Source organism: Mobula birostris, chromosome 23 (assembly GCF_030028105.1).
Source record: "Mobula birostris isolate sMobBir1 chromosome 23, sMobBir1.hap1, whole genome shotgun sequence".
Lineage (NCBI taxonomy): Eukaryota > Metazoa > Chordata > Chondrichthyes > Myliobatiformes > Myliobatidae > Mobula > Mobula birostris.
Genome location: NC_092392.1, coordinates 46,940,390 through 46,965,859, shown reverse-complemented (window position 1 = coordinate 46,965,859; position 25,470 = coordinate 46,940,390). Strand labels below are relative to the sequence as shown.

General features: G+C 39.7%; 1 protein-coding gene across 1 annotated transcript in view; it reads left to right on the top strand.

Moving 5' to 3' along the window:
* vwf (von Willebrand factor) overlaps window positions 1-25,470 on the top strand; it is a 128,113-nt gene that overhangs the window by 39,260 nt on the left and 63,383 nt on the right. The window contains 22 exon segments of the mRNA XM_072241674.1: window positions 5,153-5,291; window positions 8,571-8,705; window positions 8,807-8,953; window positions 9,668-9,808; window positions 9,911-10,009; window positions 14,332-14,488; window positions 16,023-16,181; window positions 19,402-19,534; window positions 20,621-20,706; window positions 20,709-20,744; window positions 20,747-20,912; window positions 20,914-20,978; window positions 20,981-21,051; window positions 21,053-21,086; window positions 21,089-21,136; window positions 21,139-21,246; window positions 21,249-21,364; window positions 21,366-21,606; window positions 21,609-21,626; window positions 21,629-21,670; window positions 21,673-21,963; window positions 24,403-24,522. Of these exon segments, the coding sequence (XP_072097775.1) occupies window positions 5,153-5,291; window positions 8,571-8,705; window positions 8,807-8,953; window positions 9,668-9,808; window positions 9,911-10,009; window positions 14,332-14,488; window positions 16,023-16,181; window positions 19,402-19,534; window positions 20,621-20,706; window positions 20,709-20,744; window positions 20,747-20,912; window positions 20,914-20,978; window positions 20,981-21,051; window positions 21,053-21,086; window positions 21,089-21,136; window positions 21,139-21,246; window positions 21,249-21,364; window positions 21,366-21,606; window positions 21,609-21,626; window positions 21,629-21,670; window positions 21,673-21,963; window positions 24,403-24,522 (2,552 nt within the window).

Below are 25,470 nucleotides of genomic sequence, written 5' to 3'. Positions count from 1 at the left end.
TACTACCTTGAGATTCATTTCTTTGTAGGCAATCACGGTAGAACAGAGAACAATAGATTCAATGAAAAACTACACAAGACTGACAAACAACCATTGTGCAAAAGAGGACAAACAAAATAATATAACCTGAAAAATAGTCCAGTTTTGATTTACCTCTGAAGCTGTACTGACAAACTTATTGTGCTAACTTTACCATAAATTTACCATCTTTCAAAAAGTTGTCTGCTTGTTACTACTTGTCTCTATATGACTTTGTTTAACAAACAAGAGCAATCATCCAGCACCACCTTCCTGCCACAAATTCCTTTCTATTATTTAATATGCACTGTAAAAACATGTCTCTGTATGCATGCTTCCTGGTGGTCGCGAGGAGCCTCTGTAAGGTTTAAATTGACTTCTTGTAGCTTTATATCCTCAAATGGCAACATTGCTTATCTGGCAGCTTATCCGGGTGTGAGTTTGGAAGTCATTGGTGGTTAACTTCATCTGAGCATTTCACTGGGGTTTTCAAAACTTATCTCTGGTATGTTAATTGAGACATTGACCTATTTATCTAAAGTAGATTAGTACAGCGATCCTTTGAAAAATCCAGACACACAAGATTGCATGCAATAATGCTTTTCACAGTCGTTTTACAGCTCAGCGCGTAATTGCCAGGATCAATATGGAAGAAATATTTTAACTGGAAAATTTTGTAGATCTAATTCTGTTCACGATTTAATAGATCTATAAAATGCATTCTGCTAGCAAAGTGTAAAGTTGAACACAGCATCTACAAATTCAATCCAAAGTACCAAGTCATATGAATTGACTTGTCAGCTTACCTTTATGATTGAAAAGGAATAATATGGCATCCTCTGTCAAAAGAACAAAAAGCAGCTTTTGGCACACTATTACAAAATCACTGATGGTAATTGCTATCCCTATAAATTGTTCTCTATCAGATTGAAAATTATACTGATGAGGAGTCAAAATCCCCAGAGGTGAGCTTCCTGCTGAATAATCTGTTTTTTTGCTATTGCCTGTGCGGTGTTGGCTGTCATTGTTCAGACATATTAATTTGTACTATGGGGGTGCTTTTCTTGCTGAGTTTAAATGTTCATTACCTTACAACATGATCAACATGCCAGGCACCATTGGTGGTGAGGAGAAGTTGCTGTTGACCTTTCAGATCAAGAATCAGGAACAAGCAGATTTCAAAGTGCAGTGATGAGGGGCCTAGAGAATCACAGGGATTGCCTATGAAAGGAAAGAAAACAGGACAAATCTAATGACAAAAGGAGGAATACCATAAGGTGAGAGAGTATGGTGAAGGGGTGAATGAGGAAACAATACTATGATAAAGAAGGGACATAATAGGTAGAAAAACACATAAAATGTTGGACTCAGCAGGTTAGGCAGCATCTATGGAGAGGAATAAACAGCTGACTTTGTGAGCTGAGACCTGATGAAGGGGATCGGCTTGAAACACTGGCTGTTAAACACCTTTAAAACCCTTGGGACGGCACAGTAGTGTGGTGGTTAGCATAACGCTTTATAGCACCAGTGACCCAGTACAATTCCTGGCGCTGTCTGTACGAGGTTCATACTTTCTCCCCATGATTGTGCTGGTTTCCTCCGGGTGCTCCAGATTCCTCCCACAGTCCAAAGACCTACCAGTTAGTGGGTTAATTGGTCATTGTAAATTGTCCCGTGATTAGGCTATGGTTAAATTGGGGGTTACTAGGCGGTGTGGCTCGAAGGGCTGGCACAGCCTATTCTGCCTTGTATCCCAACAAATAAATAAATAAACAATGCTTTCTTTGTTAAATCTGGTCACAAGCCCCATTGTTCATTGTGATTTACACGCCCCAGTCTACTGAAGGCATGGCTTTCATTGCCATGCAGGCCTCAATTTAGACATCCCACTGCTCATTTATCTTAGCTGACTTTTCACAATTCCATCGCGTCACTGAGAGTACCGCGACAATTTCACAGGTATTAAATATGACAAAAGGAGATGATTCAACTCATTAGATCTATGTTGGCTACATGACCCCACTAATTTTTTTCTCCGACCTGTTCTCCCCACGCTTCCATCAACTCTCGCCAGATTTTGCCACTCACCTACTGTGCTTGTAGAAACAATTGTATGGTTGCCTTTTATACTCCCAACCTGCATGTTTTAGGGAAACTGGAGTATGCAGAGGCAAAAGCAAGACCATGCAGACACCAGGCAGGCAGCATCAGAGGTCACGGTCAATTTTGGGTCACTAGTGTACCTCTGCTTGCTCCGCCACAGTCCTGCCCTGTGCACCCAATGTGGCTTTTGCCATCTTGTGAACTTGCATTTAGAAATCCTGCTGCACTTTAACTTTAGCAGGCTTTCTGTGTACGTCACAACTACTTGCAAAATGACAAAGGTTAAAGTTCATTTGCAGAGTGCTGGTTCTCCCCTGTTAACAAAGAGAACCTTGAATCTTTCACTCACCACCTTCCCCCAAACTGACCTTTGCACTATAGTCCTCCTGCATCAAACCTCCCACTTTCTGCCCCTTCATCGATTCATTACATAACAAAGAAATTCCACTTTTTATTGTGTGCTTACCAATAAATATTATAGTTGTTATGACAACATTTATGCCGGCTTTCTGCCTGGTCTTACAGCACAGGGTTAAGTCAGCTGGACAGAGAAGAGATTGGCATTTTCAAAGCGTTCCTAATGACAAACACTTATGCGCACTTATAAACAGTTTTCGTTATATAATTGAGTTCACTGCTAGTAGGAATTAGGCATTTTACATTGGTAAACATGCCTCCTGCCAGCAATCAAGGTAAGTGGATACATCTGGTTACGTCTTTAAAGTTAAGAGGACTGACTTTTATCTTACATACTGAAGACTGACTGTAAATAGTGACCAGTTGGCTGGCATGACTCCACAGTGGGGGCAGAGCCATGCCTCCATTTTAAATCATTCAAACAATCAATGTACCGAGCAACACTATTGTGTTGAATTGAGCAGTATGTTGTAGTGGATTATATATAGTGTATCAGATATCATGCCTATGTAGTGGTGTAGTGTGTGATACCTGAATAGCCAAGGGATCTCTCCCACTTCAGGAAAATTGGATGTGAACCATAGCTGATAGCAGCTAATTCCTTGTCTCTAATATGGCAATAAATTTAACTCCTTCAAAAATGTTTGTTGGAATCCAAAGATTGAATACACTGGACAGCAATTTTTTAAAGTGTTGCTTCCTCAGAATTCTTTTGTGTTTATGATGAATCACCTGAATCTGAATACAAATATAATTTTAGGCTATGTATATCACGCAAGAACTTTGAGAAACAAGAAATTAACTTTTATTGAATGTAATGCATTTAATTGCATTATGGTGCTGACGCTTTGCAATAGTTCACCTAAGCTAAAAAGGTTTTGTTGATGATTTTCATTTGCACTGAGTTTATAAGGATTCTCTCTTTAGTGTTCAACAATAATCTGCCAGCACTGATGGATTCCAGTTGCCCTGATACCATTTCTCCATGACCGCAATGTCTTGGTGAAATCTTTTATCATGCTCGTCACTGCCAGTGCAAGATTTGCAGGGAAGAGGTCTAAACGGGAAGGCAGAAAATGAATCTTTAGTGACATATTGCACTTCATGGTTTTGTATGCTTCAAGCATATTGTCAACCACCTGCACGTAGATTGGTGCTCAGTAGTTGCCAAGAAAATTTTCAACAACATCCTTGAATGCCTTGCATGTGATTTTCTCCAGTCCCACTAAAAATTCTTCATTGATGTCCTGTTTGATTTGTGGGCCAACAAAAATGCTTCCTGAATCTTTGCATCAGTTATTCTGACTTGAATAATTGAAAAAAACAAATATAGGTGATTTCATAAAAAAGTCGTGTGATAGGGAAATCTCATGGTGATTTTCATGTTCATCAGCCCAAAATCCACAAGAGATCCATCCAAAAGTGTTCAAGAAGCAAAATCTTTGTTGTCCAGTTTTATAATCAAAGTACTTGGTTAGGAACAATGGCTTAACAGTTTGAAATGTACTTATGTCTATGCAAAGAGCTAATTGAATTGAAAATAAGTTGCATTGTTGGAGAACTTTTCTGGTTAGGACACTAAACCAGGTCCAGTCAGAGCACTGAAGTAGAATGATGAGACCCTATTATTTTTCTATTATCTTCCTCACGTTGGACTATGAACAAAGCAGATGAATTAGTCCATTAATTAAGGTGCTACTCTGCGATAGGAGAAGAGTTTGCTTCACTGGTGCAAACCTAACCCACCTGATGTTGTATCATTCCCTTTTCAAATATTTATTTAATTTCCATTTAAAATTGAATGTGCCTTCTGTTGCACTATGGCAAGATGATCCATAATCCAGTCACCTTTAGTACAGGGGTTCCCAACCTTTTTTATGACATGGACCAATACCATGAAGTAAGGGGTCTGTGGATACCAGATTGTGAACCCCTACTTTAGTATAACAACACCTCACTTATTGACCAACTTCACATTCTTGCTGATGATTTAAAAGGTATGACACTTGGTCACTGACATTCCAATCACAAGAAAAGGTCTTCCTGAATAGTGTTATCACAGCTCATCATAATTTCAAAATACTTTGTCAGATCACTTCTGGGGCTATTGTGTTTCAGGATAAATAGTTCTAATGCAATGAATCTCTCCAGATAATTAGTTTTCCAGAGTTCTCATTGGTTATCATGGCTGTTTACTACAGGAACACTAGTGAAGGGGAACATGACTAGTGCTAAATGGATAAAATAACAAGCTTCTCCAGGGGATATAAAGGGTTAAATTGCAATAAGCTGTGTGGCATTAAATCATTGTAAATATGAGCGTACTGTTATCTGTAAAGGTTTTCATTGCACCCCTGTCCTTGCAAGTGATAGTGCTTTTGTAGGGTAGAAGTAAACTGCGATATGAAATTCATTACTTGCATACTAAAGATGCAATGAGCTATCGAGAGAAACCAATTGACTGCTGTGCTTCCAGATTTAAGAAGAAAAACATGTTTACTGATTGACCTCTTGCAAAAGCTTCAGAATTAAATGCAACCCCTTTATTTAAGGTGATGGATGATACTGTTCAGTGACATTAAGAATAATCTTTTGTTGCCATTTGTTTTTACAGCAAATGTCTCAATCGCAAATGGCAATGCACGGAAAATGTCTGTGATGGCACCTGCCTCGGGATCGGTGAGGCCCACTACATCACTTTCGATGGGCTGAAGTATACATTCTCAGGCAAATGTCAGTACGTCCTGGCTCAGGTAAGGACATCTTCAGTGGTTTTATGGTGAGTAGCAGACCAGGGAATTATGCACCAAATACACAAGCTCCCCACTGAGCAATAAATATTTGTACAAACGTTGTAGTAACAGTAATATCTTGGGCAGGACGAACCATTATTCATTCTAGCTTTCCTTGCTACACCAATCTATGGTTTTCTTGTAGAGCTCTAAAACAGATATCAGTACCTCACCAACCTGAAAGGTTAACCCTGCTTCTCTTTCCGCAGATACTGTCTGACCAGCATTTTCAGTTTGTATTTGAAATACTATGCATCCGTTTATCTCAGATAAATTAAGTCTTGCCATAAGTCTTTATGCATCACTCCCACTGGTTATCTGTAAATTAAATAGAGATGCTTTCCGAATGGATACTTTTATGATGCTCTCAATTATGCCACCTTAGTCCACAGCCTTACATGGAACATAGCCCAGTCTTGCACAGAACAATCTGACAAGGTTTGCAATCAGAATCAGGTTTAACATCACTGGCATATCATGAAATTTGTTGTCGTAGGGCAGCAGTACATTGCAATACATAATAATAAAAAAAACAGAAGTTACAATAAGAAATATATATCTTGTGTATACAGTATATAAATCCAAATAGGCATACAGTATATAATAAATTAAATAAGTCGTGCAAAAAGAGAGCAAAAAATAGTGCAGCAGAGTACATGGGTTCACTGTCCATTCAGAAATCTGATGGCAGTTTTAGTGGCCAGGCTTTGGATCAGTGGGCATAGACTAGAAGAGGTGCAGGCTAGAACTTAAGCTTGAGGTAGGAAATGAGATAGTAAGGGAAACAGACGGCAGGTTCTGTGACCGTGAAAGAGATGCCGTTACGGTGTGCTGCCTCCCAGATGCTAGGGTCCCGGGTGTCTCAGAGCAGCTGCAGAAAATTCTCAAGGGAGAGGGTGAGCAGCCAGAGATCATGGTGCACATTGGTAGAAATGGGGAAGAGGTCCTGTGCAGTGAGTATAGGAAGTTAGGGAAGAAGCTGAAGAGCAGGACCTCCAAGGTAGTAATCCCTGGATTACTCCCAGAACCACATGCTAGTCAGGGCAGCAACAGGATGACAGTGCAAATGAATGAGTGGCTGAGGAACTGGTGCAGGGGACCTGGTTTCCAGATTTTTGGATCATTGGGACCTCTTCTGGGGAAGGTATGACCTGTACAAAAAGGAAAGTTTACACCTGAACCTGAGGGAAACCACTCTCACTGCAGGCAGGTTTGTTAGAGCTTTGGGGGAGGGGGAGGGTTTAAACTCATTTGGCAGGGGAATGGGAACTGTAGTGATAGGGCTCAGGATGAGATAGTTGGTATACAAGTGGACGCATTGTGCAGAGAAACTGTGAGGAAGGACAGACAGATGATAGGGCAAATTGCAGTTAGTAGGATGAGTTGAAGTGTAACGTGGGGGCAAAATCATAAAGGGAGATAGACATAGGACTGAAGGTGTTATATTTGAATGCACACAGTGTACAGAATAAGGCAGATGATCTTGTGGCACAGTTAGAGATTGGCAGGTATGGCGTTGTGGGCATCACTGAGATGTGGCTAAAAGAAGATCATATTTGGGAGCTATGGCCTTCATTGTGTCAAAAGAGCAGACAAATAGGCAGAGGGGACAGGATGGCTCTGTTGATAAAAAAGTGAAAGCAAATCCTTAGAAGGAAGTGACACAGTTTAGACCTTCAGAAATGTTGACACCAGGAACTTGAAACAGCTCACTCTCTCCACTGCTGATCCCTTGGTGAGGACTGTTGTGTGTTTCATTGACTACCCCTTCCTGAAGCCCTCAATCAATTCCTTGGTCTTACAGATTTTGAGTGTAAGGTTGATGTTGCATGACCATTCAAGAAGCTGATCTATCTCACTTTTTACAGTGCCAAGCCATACAAGTGTGAGTGTAGAGGGAGTAAAGCAGTGGGTTATGCATGAATCCTTGAGGTGCACTGGTGTTGATTGTCAGTGAGGAAGAGGTGTTATTTCTGATCTGCATAGACTATGGTTTCCCGATGAGGAAGTCAAGGATCCATTTGCAGAGGGACTTATGGAGGCCCAGGTTGTGGAGCTTGTTGACTAAAAACTACAACACAAGAGTAGTCTCTTTGGCCTCTGATGTCTGTGCTGACAATGATGCTAATTTAAACCACACTTCTGTTTGATGTAATCTATATTCCTCTGTTCCTTGCTTGTTCATATGCCTGTCTAGGTGCACCTTAAACATTGTTATTGCATCTGCTTCCTCTACTCCCCCTAGCAGTGCATTCCAGACACATACCTTTTTCTGTGTGGGGAAAAAATGTTGCCTAAAACATTTCCTTTCAACCCTTTCCCTCTCACTTTAAACCTCTACCCTGTAGTTTTTGACCTTTTTCCAACCTGGGTAAAAGTCCCCAACTATCTACTCTAGCAACGCCACTCACAATTTTATAAACAGAATCAAGCCACCGCTTACCCCGTGAAGTTCCAGAGAAAACAAATCTAACTGTGTCCGACCTCTCCTTATAGCTAATATTCTTTAATCCAGGTAATGTCCAGGTGAACCTCTCCAAAGTCTCCACATCCTTCTGATAATACAGCTCTCAAAACTGCACACAGTACATGAAATCTGATGACTGGACCAAGGTTTTATACTGCAGCAACATGACCTCCCAGCATTTACATTCAGCACACTGTCCATAAAGCAAGTTGACCGCACACCTTCTTTGCCATCCTATCTCCTCCTGTTACCTCTTTCACGGAGTTATGGACTTGCACCCCAAGTACATTGTACATTAACGCTCTTCTGAGTCCTGCCATTTATCATATACTTTCATCTTCTCCCTACCCGAAAGGGGTTTCCTGTGATTCAGATTTTCCTTACCTGTGAATATCTTAAGGAGTTGCACTTGTTTACAGGCCATCCCCAGGTTATGAGCATAGACTTACGGACACCCAGACATAGAATGGGTTCCTGTAATATTATTAAATTCAGAAGTATGACGTACTTACCTACATTCATTTCTACGAACTGAAGAACCAATTTCCTCTTGCCACTTTTAGTAATTGTTCTTTCTTATTGGTCTATATGCTTTTGACGCCATTCACTATAATCCATATGAAGTATGGTTACCATATTGAGTGATTTACGTCTATGTTCTCGTGAATTGACTCATGGATAGCTGTAAAAATGGAATTCATCCATTACTCAGGCCTGTCTGTGTATAGTTTTTCAATGTTTCATTGACTTTCAAAGTTTCCCTTAATCTTTAGGATAGTTGTGGTGCAAATAAAGGAACATTTCGCATCTTAGTGGAACACATTGGCTGTGGATTGCCAGGAGAAGAATGTTCAAAAGACATCACCATATTATACAATGAAGGAGAATTGGAACTATATGACCGAGAGGTGTGTATGGAGATCACTGCTTCTTGGATAAATGAAGCAGCTTGTGATAATTAAACATTTCTTGTTTAAGATAATGCTAAAATTTGAATTTCTTTAATTAGGTGACAATCAAAAAACCACTTAAGAATGGAGAAGACTTGCAGATATTTAATTCTGATCTTTACTACATCATTGTACTGGGTAAAACAATTTCGATACTGTGGGATAAGGGCACTCGAATCTCAGTTCAAGTTCAGGGCCAGTATATGGTGAGTTGACATTACTGATTAGTTTTTATTTCCTGGTTTCTTCCCTCCTTTCTCTTTCTTCTAGACTCCCATTTTCCCTTCCAGCTAGCCATCATTTTTTCCACCCACCTTTTCTTTTTCTCTTTTTTTTTCTTGTATTGTTTCTCTAATAAACTGGAAATTATTTATTTATTTTTTTATTTAGCAACAAACAAATGCAACCATACGGAACATTTTAACTTTGGAGAGAACTGTCTGGAAATTCTTTGTATTTTTATATGGAAGTAGTTTCATTAATAGTCTCTTTTCTCTAACCAATAAAATGCTGATAAATAACCAGATAGAGATTGACAAAGGAGAGAAAATGTTTTCATGTGCAAGGGAGTGAAAAATATAATGTTTATAAATGTAAAGTGTAACCTAATAACTTTAATATGGAGTTAACCTTCTTTACCCAGAGAGCAGTTCGAATTCTTTAAAGTTAGAGGGGACAGTCAAGACAGATGATAAGCCTTGATTCATTCAAGGTAGTTATAAGAGCTTGAATATTATATTCTGTGCAATTCTATATCATAGAGTCAGACGTCAGACAGCATAAAATAAACGTGAACAATTTATTGTTTTACTGTTCTAAGTAATTCTTTACTTTAGGCTATCTAATCCAATGGTTTTGAATAAAATATCTATGTATTTTTTCTCCATTGTTGTTTATTCCATTGTCATTCTGTGAAACAGGGTAAACTCTGTGGATTGTGTGGTAATTTTGACGGAAATAAGAATAATGATCTGCTGGGCAGTGCCAATCAGCTTGAAATTGACCCCATTGATTTTGGGAATTCATGGACAGTGAAACATTTATGTGCCGATGCCATCCAGGTAATCTCTTGATGTACACTAACAATGGAATTCTGTTAATGTTGTGCTTAGAACAAAAAGCTATGTTCAAACTGATTGTTTTGATCTTATTCCACTTCCCAGCCACCCCCTCCATGCAATGGAAACAGTTTGAAGCGAGCGAATGTTGAAAATACTTGCGACCTCATAAAAAGTAGCCTGTTCAGTGAGTGTGCACAGCTGGTAAGAATCCTTCCTTAGTCTAAACTGATTGCATTAATACCTCACAAATAGTTTGCTCTGGCCGAATAATTCTGCAGAGAGGAACTGTGAAATTGTTTCATCATGAGATTGTTTTCTCGTAAGTATGTGCTGCATCACTTCCCAAAGCATATTTCTACCAGTGAAAAAATTATAATGCAGGCTTATTACATTTGCAAAAGAACACCACTAATATATACTACATTTTGTGCTTTAGCTAAAGGCTTGGCATTGACATTTCAGCCTGTTCAAGGCAGACAGTGTAGTCAAGCACTGTAACCATGACAGCTGAGAGTTCCTAAAGCCAATTTATTAATAGCAATTTATGTTCCAACAATAACCTTTGGAGCTTGAAGTGGGGGAGCAAAGCCGTGCCCAGAGTTGAGCAGATACCAGACAGCTTGTACTTCCAAATATGTCATTAGCCATGTCTGCATGATTTAGCCCTCTTTTTCCTGTCATATGAGCAAGGGAAGTTAGCTTTGTAGGCTCAAGATTAACATATGGAGAGGAGAGGAAAAGGTCCCATCTATTATAAAAGGTTGCCTGTATCATCTCAATCAATTTTCTTCTTTGCCATCCTTCCCCTCTGCCATCCAATTCTTAAGTGGACATTGAGCCAATGAACAATACCTCACTTTTTTATTATTTGTTTTTGCACTATTTTTAGTTTAACTATTTAGTATACATATAAATACTTACTGTAATTCATTTACTTTTTTCCTATATTTATCATGTATTGCACTGTCCTGCTGCCACTACGTTAACAAATACAACGACATATGTCAGTGATATTAATTCTGATTCTGATTCGAGTTTAATGTAAATAACACAAGTACCAATGGATGCCTCAAAGTTTGATGAGTTATCAACAACAATTATGTGGCTGAGTAGATCCTTGGATACAGTGGTATGGTTTTCTAGAGCTAAATGACTAACTGCTCTATCGATGTTCAACTTCTAAGTGAGCAGCATCCCATGGTACCTACACTAATGCACATTAACACTGAAGTTTACAAGTGTGCACTCAAGCATAATGTTCAACAATGTTCAACCCAGCAGCCCAAGTAGCATCAATGGAAAAGAGTAAAGAATCTGAAGAAGGATCTCAGCCCAAAAGTTCGACTGCTCCTTCTTTTCTATAGATGCTGCCTGGCCTGCTGAGTGCCTCCAGCAATTTGTGTGTGTCGCTTTAAATTTCCAGCGTCTGCACATTTTCTCGTGTTTGTTTTGTTGATGTTGTTTTGTCACTTGTTGTGTTCTGTGTTGTTCTGCTGAGCATTATGGGTATGCTATGTTGCATCAGAATATGTGGCGACACTAGCGGGCTGCCCACAACATACCCTTGTGTCGATCGTGAATGCAAAAAGTGCAGTTGACTGTATGTTTTGGTGTACGTGCAATAAATATACTTGAGTCTTGAATCTTGAAATGTGCTCTAAATACTGTTAATGGGTAGGCAGGTCACAATCTCATATTGTACAATTAGATACACCTCAAAATTAGTGATAAATTCAACCTACAAATTGATTGACATTGGGATGTGACTAATCCTGCCTCCTGCCTAATCCGTTGTCTGCTCTTGGTTGCTGTGGTACCCACAGGGCAGGCCATGCTGAAGATCTCTACACTGCACCCTAGACATCACCTTGATGACCTTTGACAGTCTACATCATTCACCATTCGCAAACAGCTTAATGGATTTATATAATAAATTCCACTTGAATACTAATTAAATATAAAATTAGAAAGCATTTATTTTGAAATATGGGAAATGAGTGCAAATTAATTAAAAAGCATAAAGGTAGAACAAAGAGCTCAGTACAACTCAGAAGGTCAGAGGTGGAAGCTAAAGATACACTGAGCACCGGACAGGAAAGCACAGCATCCCAAAGTAAAGGAAATTACAGAGGCATGAGAGAGGAATTGTCAGAATTGATTGGAAAAGAACACTGGCAGGGATGATGGCAGAGCAACAATGGTTGGAATTTCTGGAAGCAATTCAGAAGGCACAGGATATATGCATCCCAAAGAGGAAGAATTATTCTAAAGGCAAGATTACACAACCATGGATAACAAGAGAAGTCAAAGCAAACATAAAAACCAAAGAGGGCATATAATAGGCAGAAATTAGTTGGATGTTAAAGGGTTGGGAAGCTTTTTAAAAGCAATAGAAAATAAATAAAAAAGTCATGAAAATGGTAATGATGGAATACCTTCATTAAGCTGGCCAATAATATTAAACAGGATAATAAAAGTTTCTTCAGATACATTAAGTGTTAAAAAAGAGACAGGAGTGGATATTGGACCACTGGAAAATGATGCTGGAGGGGTAGTACCCGGGGACAAGGAAATGGTGAATGAACTGAATAAGTATTTTACATCGGTCTTCACTGTGGAAGACTCTAAAAGTATGGTCATGAAGTTGCCATAAGTAGAGAGAAGGTTCTTGGGAAACTGAAAGGTCTGAAGGTAGATAAGTCACGTCAACCAGATGGGGTTCACCCCAGGGTTCTGAAGGAGGTGGCTGAAGAGATTGTGGAGGCATTAGTAATGATCTTTCAAGACTACTAGATTCTGGAATGGTTCTAGAAGAATGGAAAATTGCAAATGTCACTCCACTCTTCAAGAAGGGAGAGAGGCAGAAGAAAAGAAACTATAGGCCAGTTAGTCTGACCTCAGTGGCTGGAAAGATATTGGAGTCGATTGTTAAGGTGAGGTCTCAGGGCACATGTAGTCAGCATGGTTTCCTCAAGGGAAAATCTTGTCTGACAGATCTGTTGGAATTCCTTGAAGAAATAGCAAGCAGGATAGACAAAGGAGAACTGGTTGATGTTGTGTATTTTGATTTTCAGAAGGCCTTTGACAAGGTACCATACAAGAGACTGCTTAACAAGCTACAAGACCATGGTTTTACAGGAAAGATTTTAGCATAGATAATGCAGTGGCTGATTAGCAGAAGGCAAAGAATGGAGTAAAGGAAGCCTTTTCTGACCAGCTGCCAGTGACTAGTGGTGTTCTGCAGGGGTCTGTGTTGGGATTGATTCTTTTTATGTAATACTGTGCTTTATTGTAAAGTTTGCAGATGATATGAAGAGAGGTGGAAGGCAGGGAGTTTTGAGGAAATAGAGAAGCTACAGAATGTTTAGAAGACTGAGGAGAACGGACAATGAGGTGGCAGGTGGAATACAGTGTTAGGAAGTGTATGATCATGCACTTTGGTAGAAGAAATGAAAGGGCTGACTTTTTTTTTAAATGGAGATAAAATACGAAAATCCGAGGTTCAAAGAGATTTAGGAGTGCTTGGGCAGGATTCCCTAAGGATTAATTTGCAGATTGAGTCTGTGGTGAGGAAGGGAAATACAACATTAGCTTTTATTTCAAGAGGACTAGAATATAAAAGCAAGGATGTAATATTGAGACTTTACAATGCACTTGTGAGGCCTGATTTCTTTGGCCTTCTCCTAATCTGTCTAACTCCTTCTGTAGCCTCTCTATTCTAAAGATGTTTAGAATGGTGGGAGTGTCTAAGACTAGAGGACACTGCCTCAAAATAGAGGGGCGTCCTTTTAGAACAGAGATGTGGAGGAATTTCTTTAGCCAGAGAGTGGTGAATCTGTGGAATTCATTGCCACAAGCAGTGTTGGAGGCCAAGTCTTTATGTATGTTTAAGGCAGACATTGGCAGATTCATTTTTAATCAGGACATAAAGGGGTATGGAGGTAATGCAGGATGTTGGGGCTGAGAGTAAAAATGGAATTTGTCTGAGAGCCTAATTCTACTCCTATGTCTTTATGGCTTTATGGTCTTATACCAAACTGTCACCAACACCGTAGCTCAGTGAAACCCAATCAGACCAGCTGATAGAACCCAATATGCAGTTGATAACTATTTTACTTGAAGAAAAAGAGGTGTCCAGTGAACCCAAAACAGTTACTAATGTCCTTAGCTTTAAAGGATGTTCTCTGACTACAGATGAATATTTGGAACTAAAAAGAGAACTTATGAAGAGTAGATCTTTAGAAATATTTAAAGTGAAGTTAAATTTTTTTTTGACAGACTGGGAAAGGGTTGAGATGGTTGGCTATGTGGAATTGAAGAGGAGATAAGGTCTATAGTGGAGAGTCAGATATCATATTAAAAAACAAAGCAGCTTTAAGGGAGTAGGTGGCAAACCAGTGCACTTATTTTCCCATACTTATATTCAAAAAAAACTGGGAATTCAGCGAAGGATTGGTGCTTTTTCCTGTTATATTGAATTACAGATGTAATCTTCCCATTTTTTAATTCTATACTTTTTTTAGATTGACCCCCAACCTTTCTGGGAAATCTGTGTCTTTGATGCCTGTTCCTGTGATTCTACAGGAGAATGTCTTTGTCCTTGCAATGCTATAGCAGCCTATGCACATGAATGTGCCCAGCAAGGCATTCTTGTCCAGTGGAGAGCAGACAATCTGTGTTGTAAGTAAAACTGATTTAAAAATAGATTTTGAATTAGAATTACTTGTTATATAAAAAGATGGCTCAACATTGGCAACGAACAATAGTAGTGGATCATAATGCATGTCAAACTGGGAAGTTTTGAAAAGTAACTATGATATATTAAGTAAATATAATTGTAGTCCCCCTGGCAAGCCTTAGGGTCGCTCAGCTCGCTGTCGTCTAGGGAAGCAGCCCTCGGCCCCGCCAAACTGGGTAATCAAGTTTGTGCGGATGTTGTGTGATGTACCCCACCCCACCAAATAACAGACAATACATCACTTAAGTGAATTACATTTTATAGATACTACTGAAACTAGATAATTAATAGAGATAAAATATAAAAGGAAAATAAAAGGCGCCACACTTATCAAAGTTCAATCTCTTCGTGCACAAACAGTTGGAGCTCTAGTAACGATCCTCTCTTCACCATTCGATCCCCTCTGACCACTTCGACCTGCCGCCTGGGACCACCCACAGTGGTCAACCAGATGCTCCACACGAGTCCGTCTCCGTCTCCTCTCCTTGCCGAACACCCTGGACCTCGTACTCTTGCTCGGGGTCCGACCCCATTAGCCGACTCACAGCACCTTGTCCATCCTCTCTCTCTCTCTTTCTCTCACGCCTTCTGCCCCAAAAACCCGCGCATCACAATAACTTTCATGCACACAGAAAGAATAACATCTATCCCAATTGGTTCGTTCAATCTTTTATCAATAACATAATCCAAACAAACTGCTAGTGGAAAGACTTTCTCAGCAGTTAACATAACAAAGAAGCCATTTTAATTAGTCTACGCAATAACATAAAAGAAGAAACCCTTTACATAATTGTCAAGGGATCTGTTATTTATAAAGTAGAATGTGTAATGTTGATGATAAAACATGAATGTTCTGTTTACCCCAGGTTATGTAAATAAACTTAAGAAGAATAAGTTCTCCTTAATTATTTGATGAGTTCTTAACAGAAATAGAGGTTAAGGGTGAGAGGTGAAATATTTTAAGAGGAATCTGAGGGAGAACATCTTCATTCAGGGTCCTGAGAGCATGGAAGGAGCTGCCAATGGAAGTGATAGATGTGGGCTTGATTTTAACATTTAAGAGAAATTTAGGTAAGTAAATAGTTGAGAGGGATACGGAGGGCTGTGGTCCATGTGTGAGTCAATGGGACTCCAGTTCAACATGGACTGAAGACTGTAGTGTTCTAAAACTCCATGATTTTTTTTCACTGCACTAGAACAGATGAGAGCATCACAATTTTAAATTCCTCATAGGGATGGATTCTTTATACCAAAGAAATGTAGCCACGAAAAGGTGTTCCTGGTCATGGAGACCCGAAAACAGGAATTATAACCTCCAGTAGTAGCCCTTTAATTTTGTTGTTCACTTTGTTTATATGTGGCTTAATGGAGGCACATTTGTTGAAATTTGGATGGGTTTGGCAAAATACTGGCGAGCTCTTGAGTTGCAGTACAGCCTAATTGACTGGCATGTGTTTTTTCTTCTGTTCATTGAAGCTATGAGTTGTGAAGATCGAAATTCTGGACAAGCAGAACAGGTGTGTGAGTGGAGATATAATGTGTGTGCATCTGCCTGTCCTCGGACCTGTCAACATCCGGAACTGCGAGACTGCCCTGTGGTGTGTGTGGAAGGATGCCATGCACATTGTCCCTCAGGTCGGTTTGCAAATGAATCGTGAATTCAAAATGCAGTAATTTCAAAATGTTTTAAGCTATGGAATAACCTCTGATGTCTTTTTTAACTCTTGCCATGTACGCCATATGAATTTATCAGAAACACAGTCCCACAAACACACTGAACAATTAGCATGGCTACTTTAGATACCCTTAAGGCCAAGGGAGACTGCTGATTCCATTCTAACTGAGTGAGGCGGCTGAGGAGGACAATGGAGAAAACTGCAGTTGGTTCCACAGTTGGAGCAGGTGTCTGATGGGACAAGAGGTGGATAGTTTGTGAGATGTTGCACACCTTCCATTCATTATGTTGGAAATCTGTTTGGCCCTGATGCCTGAGATTCTCAGTCCTATCCTAAATACCTCTCTACCTTGAACAGTCATGGACTAGGGGTTCCCAAGAGTTAGTATCGATGTGCTGTTGTTTTCCAGGTGGCACTGTGCTCATTTCCTTTAAAACCTATCTCCCTAAAAAGTACCACACCATCCAATGCTTAGGATGGGTGAAAACAACTTAACTCCCACTATTTTTAACTGCTCACAGTTTTTAACTGATTTAGAGACTGCATCTTGTTACCCTGTGTGGTAAAAGAGGTAAACCCGGAAATGAGATCTGTGCCTCAGTCTGGCACGGAAGTCAGTTTGGGGGATTGATTCTCAGTTTGATATCACCAGCGGCTGCCTAGACAACTCGCAGATTAATATGGACACCTGCCAGAGGAGGAAGGTATATAGACACATTATTCTAAAAAAGCTGAAATATCTATTTTGCCATTTCTTTAAGGGTCATTTGTTAGACTGGGTCTAATCTGCATTACAGTCTTGACCCATAAAGAAATTATTTCAAAGTTCAAAGTAAATTTATTATCGAAGTACGTATATGTCACCATATACTAGAGATTCATTTTATCGCATATGCAAAGAAACACAAAAGAAGCGATGAAAAACTACTCAGAAAGAGGCCATATTGGTTGTTTGTCCAACTTTGTGTGCAGTTTTTAATTGATTCTATTGTGTTTCTTTGTATCTACTGTGAATGCCCGCAAGAAAAATGAATCTCAGGTTAGTATATGGAGACATACACATACTTTGATAATAAGTTTACTTTGAACTTTGAAATAATTTCCTTAAGGTCAGGACTGTAATGCAGACCAAACCAGAAGTCAGGTCTGCGGTTGAAGCTGAGAATAAGGTTTTTGTCAACAGATGGGATGAATCAGGGAAGAGGTAGGTGATTTCAGAGGAATGGAGGTTGGAAGGCAAGATTGAGAGCATATATGTCCAGAAGCTTAAGCTGGAGTTCAACTGGATGTCAAGCAAATATTTTGCTTCAGCTGAAAGTGTTGGTCCAGGAGAGAGAAATTGGTGGTATGACAAAACTGGAAAGTGGAGGAAGTTCACCTAATAGTAGGTGCCAGGAATCAGCCTGAGAGACTTCATGAAAAGGTAAAGTGGAAGCACTGCACATTTTCACAGCACGGCGATGATTCATGGCACCTCAATGCCTTACAGGTACTCCTGTGCTGAGAACTCAATAGGTGTTTCTGTCCATGCTGCTGGTATAATGGAAATAATTTTCACACATAACTTAAGGTCCATTTTGGTCATAGAAAGCATGAGAATAAAAATAGATGTACCACATTCTACAGCCAATTCCTCCCATTTAGCCTGACTCATTCAAATAACTTTGCCAGCCAACTATGGAAAAGTACTTCTTAGCTTCTTTTGGCATCCAAGTTATAAGAATATTGTCCAGGACATTCGTAGTGCTGTAAAGTTTATCTCGGGTTCAGATGCTTAAGCAAGAAGATGTATTTGAAGATATCTTTGAACCTATGCTGTCAAAACATGGTGTTTCTTGACTGAAGAGTTGGGCATTGGGGTATAGAAGAACTCCAGACATCTCTACCATTAGATTATCCCTGTAATATTACAACGTTTTCACAACAGCATAACTAAAATAAACTCTTAAGGTCAAGATCAACTCCTCATTACAGGAAGTTTAGAATCTGCAGACAACAGCAAAAGGTTGCTGGTACTGGAAATCTGAAATAAAACTGATCATGCTGAAGATATTGATCCAAGACTCAAAGATTCAAAACACAGTATTATCAAAGAATGTATAAATTATACAGCTTGAGATTTGTCTGCTTACAGGCAGCCACAAAGCAAGGAACTCAAATAACCCAATTAAAAAAATCAAAAACCACTGCGCAGAGAATGAGAGTGAAAAAACACACATTGTGCAAACAAAAAAGGCAAGCCAACAGCATCCTGAACCAGACTGAGTCACAATTCCACTCCCGGAGCAGTTAGATTAGGCCCAATTCAAGCCTCAGTCCCCAGTTTTCACACCAGTGGGCCACAGAAGCCAGACCAGTTCACAGCCTCGGCAGTGCGGAGAAAGGAATGAACATTTGCAGGACAGTGAGTGAAATCAGCTCGATCCTCACCTCCATTCCTGACACTATGGGCTTCCAGTCTGTCTGTGCTGGCATTTAAATTGCCCAAGCACCGAGTAATGGATCTGGATCTAGGTGCCCCAATACGCCTGGGTCCGAAGCTGTTCTCGATCTCACCAAATCAGCTTGGCGCTTGGAGTGATCTAACCTTGCACCCAGATAGGTGGACAAGCACTGAAACTCTTCTGCATCAACTCCTCTCCAAATTGCTCACTCCATCTCCAGCGGCGGTACAAACTCCGTTTGTGACCCCAGTGGCTCAAACTCGTCGTGTTTAGCAATGTCCCAGCGGCTCATCCCTGGAACCAGCCTTGCTTTTGCCTACTTTCTCACTGTCTGTGCCCATGGTTCGCCACAATTTGCGTCATGAAATAGGCCACGCTTTTAGTCGAATCACTTGCCTTATGATTTACCAGTGAGCTGTCACACATCTTTGGTAACTCCATCTTAAACCGGAAGTCAGGTACTGGGAGGGCCATTTAGCACATGTGGGGAGGGAAACTACAATTATTGGTTGATCATCAGAACTGAAAGATTGAGGAGTTTGATATCTCCAGGACTGAGAATTAACAAAAACATTTTCACCTAATCAACAGTAAAATGAAAATAAGTAAAAGGCCTGATGGTAAAACTAATACCAACTTTTGCAGATTTTCACTCTCATATTACCATAAACAAAATGGTTTGACAAGCCATTGACAATAAAGTAATACATCTTTTTGTTTTGCTATCATGTATAGGAACCATACTGGATGAAAATTCACAGAAATGTATCGATCCTGAATTGTGCCCAGTTTGTGTCGCTGATGGACTGCGTATTCCAGATGGACAGACGATCGTTCTCCACAAAGGAACAGAACGTTGTCAGAACTGGTATGCTCACTCCCTTTGACTAAGTTGCAAAGATTTCCAGACACTTACTTCAGGCTGCTGATTGGGATTACTAATTTAAGATTAAGAGTATCTCCATTTAACATATCTTTAAGACTCTTGACTCTGGGAGAGGCCAGTATTTACTTTTGTAGCTGTATGGTGTCTTGGCAAGGGAACATACTTAATCATTTTCTAGCACCCTTTTCTTCATTTAATACTTCTGAAAAGTCATTGTTAAAATTGATTTTATGAGACTTAAGTGCATTGAGTATCAATTAGCAGTTTAGAATTTTTCTTATTCTGTGTGTGTGTCTCTTCGTATATGCTTCTGCACTAATAAATGTACTTGTAAATATGTGTATCTCTGATTAAGATAAGAGTTCCTGAGATTTATTTCCCAGGCTGCAAAAGGCACCAAATTCTTCATCCCTCCCCATCACTGGTCAAACCAACACCAGGTTATCAAGTCACGAACAGTTGAATGAGGCCAGTAGCTGCACGTTTTGAACAACTGTAAATGGACGCACTTTTCTGAGTAATGCCAGAATATTTTTCTTCGTTAGATTTACTCAGTACCAAAGTAAAACTTTGATAATCCCCTTTCCAACAATTTTTGGAATCCCAAAGTTTCAGCATGTTACTCATGAGGTAATGCTTCCCACATAATCCACTGGTGGTCTTGTACATACACTCGCTTTAAGCACAGGGCCTCCAGTTCCTGCACTTTCTTTAAACTCATCAAGGCCATATACCTAGTACTACCTTTAACATTAGTGTACTTACTGGAAAGCTTTTTGTCATACTCTGTAACATCTTAAAAAAAATATTTTCAAGTATTGATTGGAGAACAGCCAATACTGCAGAAAATCTGCCAGTCCCAATACGTCAAAGGTTATTGCAGGGTTTTAATACTGTGCTGTTTATGGGATATCAGATATTTTGGAGAAGGATCACTGATACTGGAAAGAACTAGTAACACACCTCATGCTGTGCAAGGACTATGTTTATTTAATGTCTATTTGTAACAGTCTAAGTGGTGGTGATGTAATCTATAATTTACTCTCCTTTTCATATGTGCTTCATCAGCCTGTGTACTGGAGTATCCTTGTTTTGTACGGACTGTATTGAGGCAACACCAGAGCCAATTCCAACCCCGACAGAGGAAACTGTTGAATAGTCGGTGGCTGCCACAGGGTAATGGAACTGGCATTCTGATTGATGGCAGTAAATCATTCTCAAAGAAAGAGTTTGCCGATGTGAAGAAGTTTGTGTTGTCCATGATGGAGCAGATGCAGATTGGTCAATCCAACATACGAGTCGCCTTGTTGCAATTCCACTCAAGCATCAGCAAAGAATTTGACCTGTGGAGAAGAAGAGCGTAGAGAACTGAAAACATTGGTGAGGACAATGAGATACATCGGTGGTTCCAAATCAAACCTGGCTGAAGCCTGAAGTATACGTCAGTTCTTGTGTTGGAAAGGATTCGAGAGAAAGTACCCAGAGTAGCCATACTTGTGGACAGCAAGCCCCTCGTCTACTGTGGTTAAAGGAGCTTTACATTAATTTTCAAGAGAAAAGTCTCTGTGATCACAGTGGGGATTGGAGCAATATAAACCTAAAGGAAATAGGTTTGATCACTGCCAAGTCTCCTGGAGGGAAATCGTTTATTCTGAAAAATGTTGCTGAGCTTAAAGGATTGAGGGCGGACATCTTAGATATACATGCAGTCGTGGAGCCAGGCCAGCAACCCCTGCTCCTGTGGTAACCATAGCTCCAACAACAGCATCATCCACATCTCCATCAGTTGCCCATGCTGTGATCACCACCCTAAGACTCTGGTGAAGAAAAAATGAGTGATGTTGTCTTCCTTCTGGAAGCTTCGGATAAGGTGGGAGAAGATAACTTCAACAGGACCAAAGAATTTGTTATTAAAATGATTGAACAGTTCAAAGTGTCAGAAGACACCACAAATGTATTTGTCGTCCAGTACGCAGATACTGTGACTGAAGAGTTTCATTTTACAAAAATTCAGAGTAACTGGGAGTGATGAAAGAATAAAAAAATGCATTTCCATGAGGAGAGCAGACCAACACAGCAATGCCCTACAACACCTCATTGAATCTACATTAACCACTCATACGGTGCAAGGGAAGAGGCGCCTGACTTGGTGTTTATGATAACCAGCAACCCTCCAACAGACAGTATTACAAATCCTTTCAACACAGTCAAAGAACATGGTGTGGAATTGCTCCCAATCATTGTTGGTCCTGACATTGATGTAAACGTATTCCCACCTCCCATTGTGAAGGCTACCTATGACAATATTCTTGAAATAGCTAGCACTGTTTACGAAGAGTGTTGTCAGTCAGAAAGTACTACCCCAGCCCACAACCACGCTATTGCAGAACATGTAATACTGCCATCATCAGGTGAGATCTGTTAATAATGGCATTTTCCCATTTACTAGTTTATATTTCATCAAAGGTGCTTTATCTAACCCTATCCGCAAATACTATACCAGAAATGCATCAATTACTAATACTTGCGGTGGTGAGTAAACTATGTAATGAATAAATGATTCATGTAATTATTCATTGATCAAATAACTGCTTGATAGGTGCAGGAAAATAATTTGTTTCCTCTAGTAGATTGGAAATCCACTCCTCCATTCATCACCTGTTTACCCTGGAGCTGGGCAGGTTCAAAACACTATGGATTGTTTTTCGATTTTTTTATGCACATTCACTTCTGACGTGACTTAAATTTGCTTGTTTACTGGGAAAATTTCAGTGGATAGTTTAGGCTGGTGGATTTTCACCACAACCAGCCATTGCAAAGAAAACAGCCTCTAAACAAGTATAAAGTCAGAGAATGTCCGACCGAAAAAGTCCTGACAGAGTGCAGGAGACAGACATTAATTGACATAGGGATATGATAATCAGTCATGGACAGACTCAAAAACTGCAGTGGAAATAAAATGTGGTTCCTGCATGGTGGCTGAAATGAAAGCAAGTGTGAAAATATAAATATTTTTAAAGCAAAATATAAAATATAAAGCCTCCCTTGATCTAGAAATATTTGTATCTGCACTCAACATATATACAGTAAATCAACCTTGAGATTGCAGGTATTCAGACTTTCACAAGTGGAACCTATGTTGCATGTTATGAGACACCAGTGTGCATTTTACGCTCTTCAATAAATTTAGGGTTCCTGGGACAGTGTAATAATTATGACCAATTATGTTTCATTCAAAGTTAAAACAGTCCATAAATGAAAATGTTTAATTGAGGAGTGAAAGGTCTTTTGTCCTGGTCTGGTATAGAAACATAGAAAATAGGTGCAGGAGTAGGCCATTCGGCCCTTCGAGCCTGCACCGCCATTTATTATGATCATGGCTGATCATCCAACTCAGAACCTGCACCAGACTTCCCTCCATACCCTCTGATCCCCCTAGCCACAAGGACCATATCTAACTCCCTCTTAAATATAGCCAATGAACTGGCCTCAACTGTTTCCTGTGGCAAAAAATTCCACAGATTCACCACTCTCTGTGTGAAGAAGTTTTTCCTAATCTCAGTCCTAAAAGGCTTCGCCTTTATCCTCAAACCGTGACTCCTCGTTCTGGACTTCCCAACATCGGGAACAATCTTCCTTCATCTAGCCTGTCCAATCCCTTTAGGATTTTATACGTTTCAATCAGATCTCCCCTCAATCTTCTAAATTCCAACGAGTACAAGCCTAGTTCATCCAGTCTTTCTTCATATGAAAGTCCTGCCATCCCAGAAATCAATCTGGTGAACCTTCTTTGTACTCCCTCTATGGCAAGGATGTCTTTCCTCAGATTAGGGGACCAAAACTGCACACAATACTCCAGGTGTGGTCTCACCAAGGCCTTGTACAACTGCAGTAGTACCTCCCTGCTCCTGTACTCGAATCCCTCTTGCTATAAATGCCAGCATACCATTCGCCTTTTTCACCGCCTGCTGTAGCTGCATGCCCACTTTCAATGACTGGTGTACAATGACACCCAGGTCTCGTGCACCTCCCCTTTTCCTAATCGGCCCCATTCAGATAATTGGAGCATTATTGCAGTGTGCTATGGAGCAATAATAAATAATTTGCCCTGCAGTCTCTATGATTAATATAGCAATTGGTTAATACATGTTGGGAGAAATTTGTGTTTTTATGTTGGGAGAAATTTGTGTTTTATTGATCTTACCAGTCTGTTTAATAAAAGGGATTGTAATTTCCATTGGGTAGAGCAGCTATGGAGTTTTGTTCACACATCTTACGTTCAAAGATTCAAAATACATCTGTTATCAAAGTATGTATGCAGTATACACCCCTGAGATTCATCTTCCCACTGACAGCCATGAAACAAAGAAATACCATGGGACCCCTCAAAGAAAGCATTCAACACCCAAAGTACAACAAAAAGAACAAATGGCGCAAACAGCAAAAAATATGAGTGAATAAAACAAAATACAAAACATCAAACCACTAAGTCATTGAAACTGTCTAGGAAATGATTAAAAATAACCTAAAGGGAAATCTTGAATCTACAAGTTTCTACCATTGTTAATGCAAATATTTACTGTTGTCAAAATTGTTCAATACCTTCAAATGTCATATAAAATAGACCCTCCTCTATTCCCACACCATGTAGATCTAAACTGGTCCTGACGTTTTTATATGTAAATTTAATATTGATTATATATGCTTTAAGTCTTGTTAAGGTGTATAGTAGATCTTTAAAACACGTTAGTGTGAAAGCTGAATGTTGTTTTATCAGAAGTGCCTGATCCAAAATCAGTTGGGTGCAGAATATTCAGAAACACAAGTATAATTCTATTATTTTTCCATAGATTTTTGTGCTGAGCCAATGGATATTATCATCCTTCTTGATAGCAGTAACAGCGTCGAAAAAACGCAGTTTGAAGAAATGAAAAGCTTTGTGAAGTCATTGGTCAGGAAGGTGAAAACAGGTCAGTGAAGGGAATAAAATTATTGCACATCAGAACAAACTACAAATCCAAGTGGTAAAAACAGAGTAAAATTAATGAACGGGCAATGAAAATGTCTTATGAAAGTTTTTCTTTTATCAGACATGACCTTAGATTTTTTCTTCACGTTCCAGTCTCCTAAAACTTAGTGCATTTTGAAGGCTCCAAGTATCCTTCCTCTCTTGTCTAACCAATAGAGTTGGATTAGTGTCTCATTCATATGAAAGCTGTACTCTTGAACATTAACACAAGAGATTCTGCAGATGCTGGAAATCCAGAATAAACACACCCAGAATGCTGGAGAAATTCAGCAGGTCAGGAATCGACAGTCAACGTTTCTTACTGAAACCCTTCATCAGGATTGTGATGAAGGATCTTGGTCTGAAACATCGACAGTCTAATTCTCTCTATAGATACTGCCTGACCTGCTGAGTTCCTCCAGCATTTTGTGTGTGTTACTGTTAAACATTGCAACCTTCTTTACTTATAATCAACAGTACAACTAACATGCAGCATTCTCCTCAGTGAAGAACAGAAAAGTGCTGGATTAATTAAGCTGAGCTGGACTGAAGGTTTCAATGAACAAGGAGATTTGGGTGCTTTTGTATACTGGTCACTAAAAGAAAATGTTCAAGAACAGCAAGCAATTGTTTCTGTTAGCTGTCAGTTTGTACTGGACAGCATTCTTCAGTGTCATTATGTAAAAAACAAGGAGCCAAATGCTTTGGTGTTGTTCCTCTCAAGAGAATTTGTGTAGAGGAACAAGAACATTGGATCTTGCTGAGACCATACTTGGAGGATTGCATGAAAGTTTGATTTCCTTACCGGAGGAGAGATATTTTTCTCGTAGAAGAAATGCATCCAAGGTTCACCAGACTGATTCCTGGGATGGCATATCTGCTGTATAAAGGGTGATTAAGCCAATTAGGT